Source organism: Xenopus tropicalis, chromosome 9 (genome assembly GCF_000004195.4).
Source record: "Xenopus tropicalis strain Nigerian chromosome 9, UCB_Xtro_10.0, whole genome shotgun sequence".
Lineage (NCBI taxonomy): Eukaryota > Metazoa > Chordata > Amphibia > Anura > Pipidae > Xenopus > Xenopus tropicalis.
Window position 1 is genome coordinate 23,969,301 of NC_030685.2, and position 13,383 is coordinate 23,982,683.

Sequence of the window (13,383 nt, forward strand, 5' to 3'; positions counted from 1 at the left end):
GGGGAGATTAGTCGCCCTGCAACAAATCTTCATTTCCATGGACGACTAATCTCCCCGCAATGCCATCCCTACGGCAAGAATGAATCACCGGTGGGATGGCATACGCGTCGCTACGATTTGCCGAAGTCGCCCGAAGTTGTCTTGAGAGGAAACTTTGGGCAACTTCAGCAAATCATAGCAATGCGTATGCCATCCCAATGGCGATTTACATTCTTGCGAGTGGGATGGCATTCGGGGAGATTGGTTGCCCGCAGCAATGAGGATTTGTTGCAGGGGGAGAATAATCCTTGGCAAGAATCTTGTGTTCTTGTTCGTATTGGTACCTGGTCTACTGCATATATGTGTGCACCTTTTCTGCAGGCAGGGAGATGTGCCATTTTCTGTACGGCCTTGTAGAGAGCTACACATAATTATTTCTTTTAAATTGGGGGGCTGCCTATATGCTTAGAGTGGAGGTTCTGGATATACATCCTGCAGCCTCTTGTCATTAAAAAGCATTGGCTGCAGTTCCTTTATGGTTTTGCATAGGGACTCTAGATGAGGGTTGTAGGTAACAACAAGGGGGATTGTTGTTGTCTGTCTGTTTGTACTTAAGAAGGTTTCCCCTGCTCTCTTAATTTGCCTGTCTGTCATGCCAGGGCTATACCCTTGTGGATGAAGTCCCTCCTGAGTTCAGACATGATCAATGGGGTCTGAGCAAATGCGATTATACTGTATTGCCTGGCTGTAAATGATGGATTTCCTTATATTTGAGGTGGGAGCTGTCATGTCTGAGAAAAGTACATCTGTCTGTGGGTTTTCGGTAAACGGATGTTGCCAGGGTATTGTTTTTTTATACGAATTGTGGTGTCTAGAAAATGGATTTCTGTTTTGGAATATTTCAGTTATAATTTAATGGTGGGGTGGAAGGAGTTTCTGTAGAATGATAGGAGGTCTTTTTCACTTGCTTTCCAGATTATTAGAATATCATCAATGTAGCGGAGATAAACCATAGGTTTAGTAGCAGAAGTTGACATGAACTCCTTCTCCGATTTAGCCATGAATAGATTAGCATACTGAGGTGCAAATCGAGAGCCCATTGTGCCCCCCACTCTAATCTGTCTTGTAAATCCACCCTATTCTGTCTTTGGTGTGTATAAGTGTCTTCTATTAGAATTTCATTTAATGTAACATCTTTAAGCCTGAAGAAGAGATGTAATACTATAATCTTGAAAGCTTAAATTTTTAACCCTAACCCTACATTTTCTGCAGTTTTTCAATGGATAACACGGTACAACACCTTACTGCTATTTTGAATATATCAGAATGTGTACATACCAAACATATATGGTTTTCTGTTGTCATCCTATTGTTTAATGGCTTTTATAACACATAAATGCTGAAGTCTCAACCATGAAAATGCATATGCACTATTCATGCATGTTGGACATCAGACTGCGTAGAAGAACCTGGCATTAATGTTTATTATGTGTTTTCATTGTATCCAAGAACATATGAGGATAAGGTACTGTAGTGTAAATTGCATATTTTTAGTTGATTTTTGGAAACTTTGTAAAAAAAAGAAGTTTGATAGCTGGAAATAACACGTTAAACTTTTGAATTAGTTAGGGTGCATATTTAACCCAAATATATTGTTTTTAAGGGTCAACTTCTTGCTATAGGTGTTTTATGGTTCTACAATATAAAGTCTTTTTATTTTTGAAGGTGTGCTTTGAAAGTATGGTCTTGCAGTTGGTGGGCTTTGATCTCTACCAGTCAGAAATAACAAACTTGGCATGGATTCTGGCTATCAGGTTATTAACATACTTCTTTATATTAGGAAAAGGTTTGTTTTCTTATTTTTAAAGTCATGTATCTTATTATAGAAGTGGAATTTCAGTCAGATGTAGGTCCATGATTTAACTGTCACGCTGCAGTTATTATTTTTGGAAAGTTACATGCCACTACAAATAAGAAATGATTATAGGCAAACTTCTTCTTTGGTATAGAGAATATAATTTTCTATAAACAAAAAATGGGTTAAAAAAAACTTCTTCAGGAAGAATGTGAATTGGCTTAGAACATGGTCATATTGTGGTTTAAATAAAGAATTCACCCTTGCTCCATTTATACGTAGGTGTTTTGGATATCAATAAACATCAAAGGTGGCATCTATAAATGTCTTTATAGGATTTAAAATAGTATAAAGATAAGATATATTAAAATTAAGTTACAGGACAAGGAAAGGAGGAGTGGAGGAGTGGCAACAGTGGAGGAGTGGCAACCTCTTAGGCACCCCTCTAAGTGGGAACCCACACTGAGCCAGGGAAGTTTTCAGCACAGTGGTCTCCATATTATTCTACATATCTAGGCAGGTGTATGGGAATTACAGAAGTGGCCAGAAATGTTTTGTACTGTACAGGCACCAAGTCTGAATGGCAGGGACTGTCTGGCCAGAAATGGAGAACAAGGTGGTGGCCTGCTATGTTTAAAGCTACTCCAGGTCAGTGCTTTTTTAATAGAAGAAGAAAGCTGGCCTAGGGTAAGATCTTCAATGATTGCCAAAAGCCCACCCCCCCTTCCCCAGTGGCTCCAATCTATCCTTGTTGTTAGGCATAAAATAATTGAGCAAAATATCAAAAGCAAAGGAAGTTGAAAGTATCCTATTTCAAAAATCAACTCAAATCAAACGAAATGACAGGAAATTAATTTTCAGGGGCGTAGCTACAAAGGAAGCAGACCCTGTGGTTGCAAGGAGGCCCATGGGCATAGGGGGCCCAGTAAGACCCTAATTATTGAGCAATTTCAATATATCTTTGTAGAATAGGTCAACTTACCAATGTTTTGGGGCCCTACATTGAATTTGCCGTCGGGCCCAGTAACATGTTAATTTTATTACATTTACAAAGGTAAACACACATCTAGCAGATGACAATTATACCAGGCATCTATAGTTCTTTGCTTTACTATTACGAATACAGAATTTTGAAAGAACTTGAGCAGTCCATTCAGATATCTACTGTATATCTGTCATTTGTCTATACAAATGACACTTGCAAAACTATTGGCAATATTTGGTAGAATCCACCACTACCTAAAGTTATGCATATGCTTTCTACATCCCTTTACTGACAGTTTTGGCTACCCTCCTTTTGCAAATTGCTCAAGTTCTTTGATATTTGAAGGGTGCCTTCTCTCCACTGCCCTTTTTTGATATCTTCAAAAGTGTTCAATGAGATTTAGATCTGCACTCATTACTAGCCACTATAGAAAGGTCCTGGGCTTTGTCTTAAACCATCCTTGGGTGCTCTTTGAAGTGTGCTATGGGTCACTGTCCTGCTGGAAGACAAATGATCTGTGTCTGTAACCCAGTTTTTATTTTTTTTTATTATTGCACTTCAAAACACCATGGCAACCTCCTGATTTTTGATCCCATGCACAGACTCAAGGCACACAGTTCCAGGATCAATATAGAAACCCCAAAACAATAGTGACCCTCCTTTATTTTTGAATTTAAGAATGATTTTCTTTTCTTTAAAGGCTGCAATTTTATTTTTGTGCATTGCCAGTTTAATGTTGAGTGTCGGCATGTTTTACAAGTGTGTGGGCAATGTGGCGCCTCTAAATTACAAGCAAAGTTGTGTTCTTCCTATAGTTTATAATTTACCGTACGCTTTTAAAAGAAAGAACTTATAAAATAAAAAAACTAGATCATCCCATGCTGCACAGTACTATGCACAACTATGCAGAACAATGTAACATAAACTGACTTCAAACAAGAAAATACAAAACAGCTCATATATAAAACCCTGCTTCATCCAAATAAACCAATTCCATAAGAATATACTGTGCCATTGGGCAATCCTAAATTAAAAACTGACGATTTACTGTAAGTACTCAGCCCCCCCCCGGGATCATACAATTCAAAGTGCACAAAAACAAACTAAGGGCACACCTACATGCTAGGTCACATCAGCCAATAAGTTGACAAAGGTGTCAGGGAGCACACATACCATTTATTGATTTATTACAAAATCGTGGCTCAAGGCAAAGACGTAAAAGGTCAATATTTACTATACTGATTCTTTAATAGGGTACCTAATATGGTTAATTATTCATTCTGAAGGTACAATTTTCCTTTAAAAAACATAAAACAAATCACCTAATGCAGTGTTCCCCAACCAGTGGCTCGGGGGCAACATGTTGCTCCCCAACCCCTTGGATGTTGCTCTCAGTGCCCCCAAACCAGGTAGTTATTTTTGAATTCCTGACTTGGGGGCAAGTTTTGGTTGGATAAAAACAAGATTTACTACCAAATAAAGCCCCCTGTAAGCTGATAGGCTGCATAGAGGCCCCTAATAGCCAATCACAGCCCTTATTTGGCTCCTCCATGAACTTTTATGGTGCTTATGTTGCTCCCCAAGTCTTTTTACGTTTGACTGTGACTCACGAGTAAGAAAGGTTGGGGATCCCTGACATAATGTATAAAAAAAAAACCACTTTTTTTTTAGATTCACCTTTTCTAGAACAAACTGTAGGCATCCAATTAAGTAAAGGGCACATCGTTTCATACTCCTACATCATGCATAGGTAAGGAGAGGGGGTAACCCAACACCAGGGAGTTAAAAGACTAAATTAAACATGCTAGCTCTCATACATTCTTCCCCTTGCCTTCAGGACGCACATTAAGTTTTACCTTTAGTCCCCATTTCAGGGGGACTGATCCCTTTCCATATTCCCTGTCCATGTAAAAAATAGACCCTGGCAAGATTCCCAGACTGAAAGCTGTCAATGATGGCAGCAGAGCCCCCCTCCCAAATAATTTCTGAAGGGATGAGTTATAATCTGTCACCTTACCCCCATCCCTCGTCTTACGTCCTCCAAACTTCCCGCTGGCTGCAAAGGAACATGTATAAAGTTATTTTGGAGCTTTTCTAGGTAAATATATTAGGATTAAAATATGCAGCTGTGATCTTGAGTAGGTATACAGCGGGGGGGGGGATTGGCTAAAAAGTGGGTGTGGCATAGGAATGTTTGCAATCCTGATGAAGGCTCCTTCTTCTCCTTAGATAATCTACTAACACAAATTGCTTTATACAACAAATACAAAAATACAACAAAAGATAAATTCACCACAGGCTTCCAATTTATAAGGTACCCCCAACTGAGTGAAAATGCTAACCTTCCTCTCTCAGGTAGTCCCGGCACTGCACTGGGGTAGGCGCATGTGTAGTACACTAAATGGGCCTATTTATCATACTGTGTAAAAAGATTAACGCAGAAAAGACGTGTTAAAAAGCTGTGTAAAATAAATAGTTCATATATCAAGGTATGCTTATTATGCCATTATACTGTATTGCACCACTTTAGAGTCAAGAAGGTTTTGGTGGAAGTTGTTCTGGAAAACGCAATGGAGGAACAATGTATTGACCCACAGCATTTTCAAGCAGCAACTTACTTCAACACTGGATTTTTACACAATGACTGAAAATCAAGGCACAACTTAATAAAAGTTACCAATAAAAGTAACTGAAGGTGAACCACCCCTTTAACACGTAACACACAGCAGCCCATATAAAAGTTACAAAGTTTGCACCAGGTCTGGAAATGTTAGCAACCATATTGCATCTAATTGCCTCCTATGATGTGTGAATGACCTACACAAGGGATGCTGAAAGTGTAAGGCTGGGACAATCATAATTTGCAGACCTAAATAGAGGTGGAGCTCTAATCAGAAAACAGACAGGAGGGCATAGATTCATGGGGGACACATGGGGGAATCATGTAGGTGCCCCGCCTGTCCTCTACTCATCCCCCCAGCAGAGGGTTAGTTCCAAACAGGCGCAATGGTAGAGTAAAGGTGCCATGCAGGGGCTGATATCAGTCCTGTAGACTAATTCGGCAGCTTACCTGCCCGTGTATAGGCACCACTGACGTTCCTCCCCGACCGGCATCTGGCCTATAATTGGCTCTAGGGCCAAACAATCGAATTAGCCCAATATCACCCACCTGTAGGTGGGCATATCGGGAGAAGATCCACTCGCTTTGCAACCTCACGAAAAGAGCGGATCTTACAGTGTATGACCACCTTAAGCCTTCCAATAAACAGGTGTCATTTCACTATATCATTTGTTTGTATCATGAAGATAGGGTCACATCAAAAGTGTAAATACAAGACAGGCAAGCACATATTACATTACATTACATTACATCAACATTTATTTATATTATTTCCAGCTCTAAGCATTTATTCATTTACTTTCTAAAATAATCATATTCATCAACTAATAATCAGCTATTACAGTTATCTAATTAAACTGGACAATTCCAAAGGATAGCGTTGTCTTTAAAGGGAAAATATACGTAAAATATACGGTATTTTCCTGAAGAATCCTGCAGTGCGTGGGTTTGCAGGTTTGAGAAATCCAGCGCAGAATATCACTGCTTTCCAGAAACCAAGACTGCCAACATGAGCATTAGCAGCACAGTAACTGTCCATGATGCTTGGGTGCCTGGAGGAGAGAATGAAAGAAGGCATTATAGCACTCCATTGAAATGAATGATTGTTTATGAAGGTATCAATTGCCACGAGAATACTTCCATGGATTAGACATTTAACACAACAGAGATATCCTAGTAAAACAATTACTACTGCTTCTAATGTTAGTATAACAGTGTAAGACCAATTAAAATGTGGGTGATTTAATAATAAACCATTTTCATAAAAATCTACTTTTTTAGTAGTATGTGCTATTGGGTAATGCTAAATAGAAACCTTCCATTCTAAGAATTCAGGGCCGCCCCCTGGGATCATAGGATTCACAGTGCACACAAACAAGCCAAGGCACACATACATGCTAGGCCCCATCAGCCAATGAATGGACAGAGTTCTGCCTTTTGCTTCCACACAACTTCCTGTTACAGTTAGAGCTGCATTATTTCTAGTCATGTGATCTCTGAGGGAGCACCCAGCCCATCACTAAATGGCGGCTCAAGGGAAAGGATATAAAAGTACAATATTTACTGATTTATATATATATTCCAGTTTGGCGATATTTTTTTTATAGGCCACTTAATATGATATAACTATCAGTTGGTTAAGTATTCATTCTGGGGGTATAGTTTTCCTTTAAAGAAAAAATCTTCGTAAAGAAAAACCTTTTCAAGTAAAAGCTGGCAAGTTTCGATAGAAGTCAATGAGAATTGTCTCTAACAACTTTATCTGTTTATTTATTTTCCCAGTTTTAAAACCTTGTAGTTTTTTAGCTTCATTAAAAATATAAATGATTATAATGCATTTATATAATATATATGAATTAATGCATTATAATCATTTTTAGTGCACTTTTACTAAATTAGTATGTTTGATATATGATATTTCAAATGATTCCACATTTTACACATTTTTTACAAATGTTAATGTTTATAACAGGTTAATATGTGTGCACTAATGATGAGTAAATAAGGTCAGGCATTGGCCGATTTGCCAATGTATATAATGTTGGCCGATTTGTCATGTATACATGATATGATTGGATAATCACGTAATGGTTTATTGATGGGGATTGGGCACTTTTTCATTGTTTGTATTAAGAGTGTGTTTAAAGCAGTTTAGACACTGTTGTACTATCCTTGAAAAAGGTCCTTTTCAGGACCGAAACGTTGGACTACTTCTGTGCAATGTGTTCGCAATAAAGTTGCGATTTTTTTTACAAATGGTGTGCCGTTCATGAAATAATATTTGGTATATATATATATATCAAGTGCGCGTGTGGGAATGGGGTAGCATGAGGCCATGGAATCTCAAACCCTGCTTGTAATGCCAGTGGGTGAAATTTTGATAAATATGCTTCTAAAAAAACAGAACATGGGTAAGTTTTCATTTATTAAACTTGTATTTTGATAAATCTGCCCCTTAATGCTCTCTTTAAAAATACATTGATGGAAACAAAGAATACACCATGTCAAATAATAATATTCCCCTTAATGGTGTAACTGGTCCTTTCAATTGGTGCCCAGGTAAAATAAAATGGAAATATTCAAATGTTTGAGAAGGGGAAGGAGATCATTACTTTGCCTGCACTTATGTACAATTATTTCTAGTTTAATCAAATTCACAAACAAGGGAGTTTTTACCGGAAGCTGCAGACGGAGGTGAATCTGGAAAGCAAAAGAAAGTTTATTACATTTAACAGGCCTCAACATTGTTATAAATGACAGAGAAGAAATTTGAATTGCACAAATCCTGCTTGAGCTCAAAAAATAATGTTTTAATATTTACCATTAGTGAGTACATGTCAATAGTTTGTATTACTAAACTGTAAAGGGACTCGTATGTTTCAGCTGTTATTGACTGGACAGTAAGTACATGGTACTCTCTTTTGGCATTATGCAGGTGACGCTAAAATCTCCAGATTTTCCCCTTTTGTCATATCTCAAGTGCCCAACTGTACATCTGTTATATCCTCTTGGATGTCTTCTTTCCTTTTATACCTCAACTGATCATATTTCCACACACACGCTGTACCCCTGGCCTGTCAGTCACAACCACCATATTATCATGAAAGGATAAGTAAACCTTTAATTTAAAAAAAAGCTCTAAAAAGCACTAAAAATAACATAACTTTCTCGCTGCATTGTCTCAAGTTCTACAGTGCAAGCAACTCATGTGCGGCTTTTCCTAGTCTAGCATAAAGCCCCACCCCCTTTTTTCTGAGCTCTCCTTCTCTGTGAAGATGTCAAAGAAGTGCCTACTGGGCATGCTCACTGCCTCTGCTCCAATGGAAATCCATCAGACATGCGCAGTAGGCACTTTTTGAAAATAAGTTTGAGAATTTTGCTGCAACTGAGTTTTTTTTACATTCCTTTTAGCAACTGAATTTTCAAGATTCTACTTTTTTTCATGAATAAGCTAGCAATAAAGATTTTCTAGTTTTTTTCTAAAATTCGAAAAAAAAACCAAAATTTGAACTTTAATAAATCTACCTCCATCAGTTTGGGTTTTGTTCGGCTGAAAACTTTGGCTCAATCTGAATCCTACAAAAAGGGCAAGGACTACAATACAATTTAAAATTAACATTATGATGCTGCATTCAGGCTGGTCTTTAAGAATGCACTAAGGATATTTTTTTCCTATGTAAGGCACTTCCTAATGAACAATATTATATTATAAATGTGATATTCATTCTTATTTGTGTTCATTTCAATGAGGTTCACATCATGTATAACATATAGCCCCATGTGTACTCACCCAGCCTTTTGAATGGTCCCAGTTTCAGGTTAAAGGTCTTTTCCATTTTTACATCCAAGGCGCGGGCTCCAGAGCATGTCTGCAACACATAGATATCCATTGTTTGTAGTGGATGGTTGAGAGAACATTTTTTATGTTTGTCTGATCCAGTGAAATATTTCATGCCAAGAAGGAATTGTAATGTAAACAAGGTGCAAATTTGTTTAGTCATCTGTAGCAACCAATCAGCAAGTAGCATTTACTGGCCCCCTATTTAAAAGCAAACTTCTTATTGGTTTCTACGGGTTACTTCTCCTGCGCAAATATAGTGCCTTTTATTACATATGAGGGTTATTTTTCTACTGCCGTAATTGGTAATTGTTCTGTAACATGCTGAGCCATATTGCTATATATTGCACTGCTAAAACCTGTTTCATCTGCAGATGATAATTCATCTCCAATTCATTGTTTTTATAGGTCATACCCAGACTATGCTTAATTGAGATTATTTTGTATTAAAGGGGTAGTTCACGTTTAAGTTAACTTTAAGTTTGTTATAGAACTGCCTATTCTAAGCACCTTTTCAATTGATCTTCAATATTTATTTCAAGTGTTTTTATCTGTCTTTTTCTTCTAGCTCTTTGCAGCTTTCAAATTCTTTCCAGGTTAAAATAGAGTTTCCCCCTTAGCTCAGTAGTGACCACTAGGTGGTGGTGTTCTGCAATATAAAAGGGGATGACTCACAAACCATAAGGTCTTCTTCCTGGGACTTCACCTCACTAAGAGGTAGCTACAGGAGCCCATTTGATAAGTTAGTTAGATGTTTTATAGTCAATCTAGGAGTGAAAGGATAGATAGTGTTATTTAGTTGGGCAGCTTGAGGCCCCTCCGAGGAGATCAGTGAGATTATCACTTCCCGGCATTACTGGCCGCAGTTCAGGTACATTCATTGGCTAGCTCAGGTCACAGCATATTCCCAAAGAGAGATTAGCTGGAGAAAGAGAAGCTCCTGGTTTGGATATTAGGGAGAGATACCTGAGTCTGCATATAATACCACTGAATTATGTTTGGAATAAATAAAAACGTTCTTTTGGTTGATCAGCAATCTCAAGTCTCCTGGTCAATTAATCCCCAGGCGGATCACCAGCAACCTGGTAAGCACTCACCCAAGGGGCAGCAAGGTCCCGGGAGTTGCAGGGAGTTTGCCAAGTTGAGGCCTACACAAACCACCTCAGCTCAAATAGCACACACGCTCAAAGATACTTAAAGCCAACACTCACGAACGTGCTACACAATCATTATCGGAGGCAAAACAATCCTGTTGGGTTTATTCAATATTTAAATAATTTTTTAGCAGACTTAAGGTATGGAGATCCAAATTACAAAAAGATCCCTTATTCGGAAAACCCCAGGTCCCAAGCATTTTGGATTATAGGTCCCCTACCTGTGCAAGAAGGGGAGGTGTTCAGAGGGGGCAGATTTAATAATGAAAACTGTGGTTAGCAGAGCAAATAACTGTGGTGCTAATCAGAAAATGGGCATGGTTATGGTTGATCAGGAAATATATTGCCTAACTCAAATGCATCGAACACATGTTAGAAGTCCTGATTTTTTTAAAATGATTTAGTACTCCTTCACTAAGGTACAATAATTTACTTAATAATTTTAAATAATTTTGTACTCACAGGTGCGCAGGCGGAGGTCCTACTGTCACACGCATAGATCTCACAGTGCAGATAGACCTGGTTATAATTCCCTGCAAATGCGAACATTTGAAAAGAGAACCGGGCTTGGCTGGATAAGCCATTTTCTGCTACATTGACAGTGTCATCAATTTTACTAGGGCACCTGTACAAAAGACAGAAAGCACTGCGTGAGTGAATTAGGTCCAGAATTAGGTTTGGGTCCACCTTACTTCAGTTACAGATATATGCATAGGTTTTCATCTAAATTACCCTTCTCCTGTTCCAAGAACAGTGCTGACCAACATGTTTTATGATGTATACCACATATATATACAGTATATATAAGGCAGGAATTTATCAAAATGTTGTTGTCTTACACAGGAGACTAGTGATGAGCTAAATGGGGTGGTTTCACCTTTGCATAAGAGTTTACAAAACCAGCAATGGGAAGGCAAATTTACATCAGCACTGCGGAATATGTTGGCGCTTTATAAATAAATGTTAATAATAATAATAATAGTGTTTAAGGTGCTTTAAGCGCAGCAATAGCACATACATTGCCCTACATTGTTAGATTAGCTCCTTGCTGCTATGCTACCACTGTTCTTCATAGTAAAAGTTGGCTCCCAAGTTGCCAAAATTTTGCTGGAATAACTGTGAATTTCTCAGTGAAACTGTACTGGGTGAGACAAATGGTTATAAAAATACACTGCATGGCCTTCTAATAGACTGTACTGTTCTAAGAATATCTAGGATAGGAAGACTTCACCTTTAAGCTGGCCATACACAGGCAGATTTAAACTGCCAGTTCGTCCATGTCAGGCCAAGTCTGCAGCTTATCTGCCAGTGTTTAGACCCACCCCAACACACTCTGATAGATATAGGGCCAAATGTCAGCTATGATGAGGGCAAGGACTTCATCAGCTTGTCCTTACCCAAATCCTGCAAAGGCGACTACCATATACCCTCAGGACCATCTAGAGTATGGCCATCTTAAGTCTTATCCTGTCTAACCTTTTTGGTTTCACTACAGTTCTTTTTATAAAACGCATACCCACTGTTCCTAAAATAAGGCTCTTTTCTTAATTTTATAATAACATTGTTTAAGAGGTGACAAAATGGTTAAAATGTTATGTTGTGTATAATGTATATTTTTCACCAATGGTAGCAGTTTGGTTGTTAATATTAAAGGACGTAATTACTTGGAATCACCACCAGAGGAATAAGAGGCAGAGAGAACAGCTTGTTAGGGGAGAATCTGCCCCACCCAGGAGTGAGAAGGGTCATTACCCCCACAGGTACCCCACAAATAATGGCCCAATTAGAAAGTGTAGAGTAGAAAAAGGACCCTGGTGTGCTTAAAGCCTTATGCCCAAGTAAATGATACAACAATTGGTGCTTTATGTTAATACTATCATTTACTCAAATAATGCACCAGAATATAGCTGATAATAAAGTGTCACTGTCACTGGAATAATCCTTTGGCATGCACAACAGGAGGGAAGCCAAGAGTCCAGGCAAGCCCCACTTTAAAGGAAGGTTCTGTCAATTGGTCACTAATTAGTAAGATGCAGGGGCTGAAGACTGTTAAAGAGAGGCAATGAGTTTTAGCTTGCTCTGCTGGCAAAATAAACCTGCAAATGTGTAAACTACTTATCCAAGTGAACAAGCTGCTTTCACATTAAATTATGTAGGGCAAGGCTTTCGATATATAATTCATGTGTTAACAAGTCCGGGGATGCCTCTTAATTTGGCACCTGCTTGAAACAAGGCCAAGTTTGTGTCTCAACCCTTTCCCTTGTAGATTGTAAGCTCCTTTGGGTAGGGCTCTCTTCACCTCTTGCATCGGTTACTGATTTATTTTTACTCTGTGGGGGAGATTTACTAATCCACGAACGGTCCGAAGGCGTCCGAATGCATTTTTTCGTAATGATCTGTACTTTTGCGACTTTTTCGTTGCCATCGCGACTTTTTCGTATGTCCCGCAATTTGCTGCCGTCGCGAAAAAATCTGATTGGTTTTTCCACTGTTTACTATCATTTAAATACGAAAAAATTGCGATGGCGATGAAATAGTTGAGCAAAATACGATAAAGTCGCGAAGGTGACAAAAAAGTTGCGACAAATACGAAAAATAGCGACGAAAAAGTCGCAAAATTTTCATTTTCAATACGATTTTTTCCCTTTTGGGATTCGGATTCGTGGATTAGTAAATCTGCCCCTGTGTGTCCAATGTATGAAACCCACTTAATGTACAGCGCTGTGTAATATGTTGGTGCTTTATAAATAAATGTTAATAATAATAATAATGATAATAATAATAAAAGCTGGCTTCCATTGCTAACCTTTTATTGCAAACACAGAGCCTGATACTAAATATACAGTATGTACTTATATGTAAAATCACAATATTTACTTTATTTCACAAGGAGGTGTAATTACGAACCAAATTCCTCTGCCGTTTGCGCTTGGCAATGCTTAGTCCTTCTTG

General features: G+C 38.4%; 1 protein-coding gene across 1 annotated transcript in view; it reads right to left on the reverse strand.

The window, feature by feature from the left end:
• Positions 1–6,208: 6,208 nt before the first annotated feature.
• The window catches only part of LOC116407810 (uromodulin-like), a 32,777-nt gene continuing 25,602 nt past the window's right edge, over positions 6,209–13,383 (reverse strand). Inside the window, exons 13-16 of the mRNA XM_031893839.1 lie at positions 10,894–11,056; positions 9,230–9,308; positions 8,116–8,139; positions 6,209–6,491 (exon numbers count right to left, since the gene is read on the reverse strand). Of these exons, the coding sequence (XP_031749699.1) occupies positions 6,418–6,491; positions 8,116–8,139; positions 9,230–9,308; positions 10,894–11,056 (340 nt within the window). The 3' untranslated portion in view covers positions 6,209–6,417. The remainder of the gene's footprint in view (positions 6,492–8,115; positions 8,140–9,229; positions 9,309–10,893; positions 11,057–13,383) is intronic.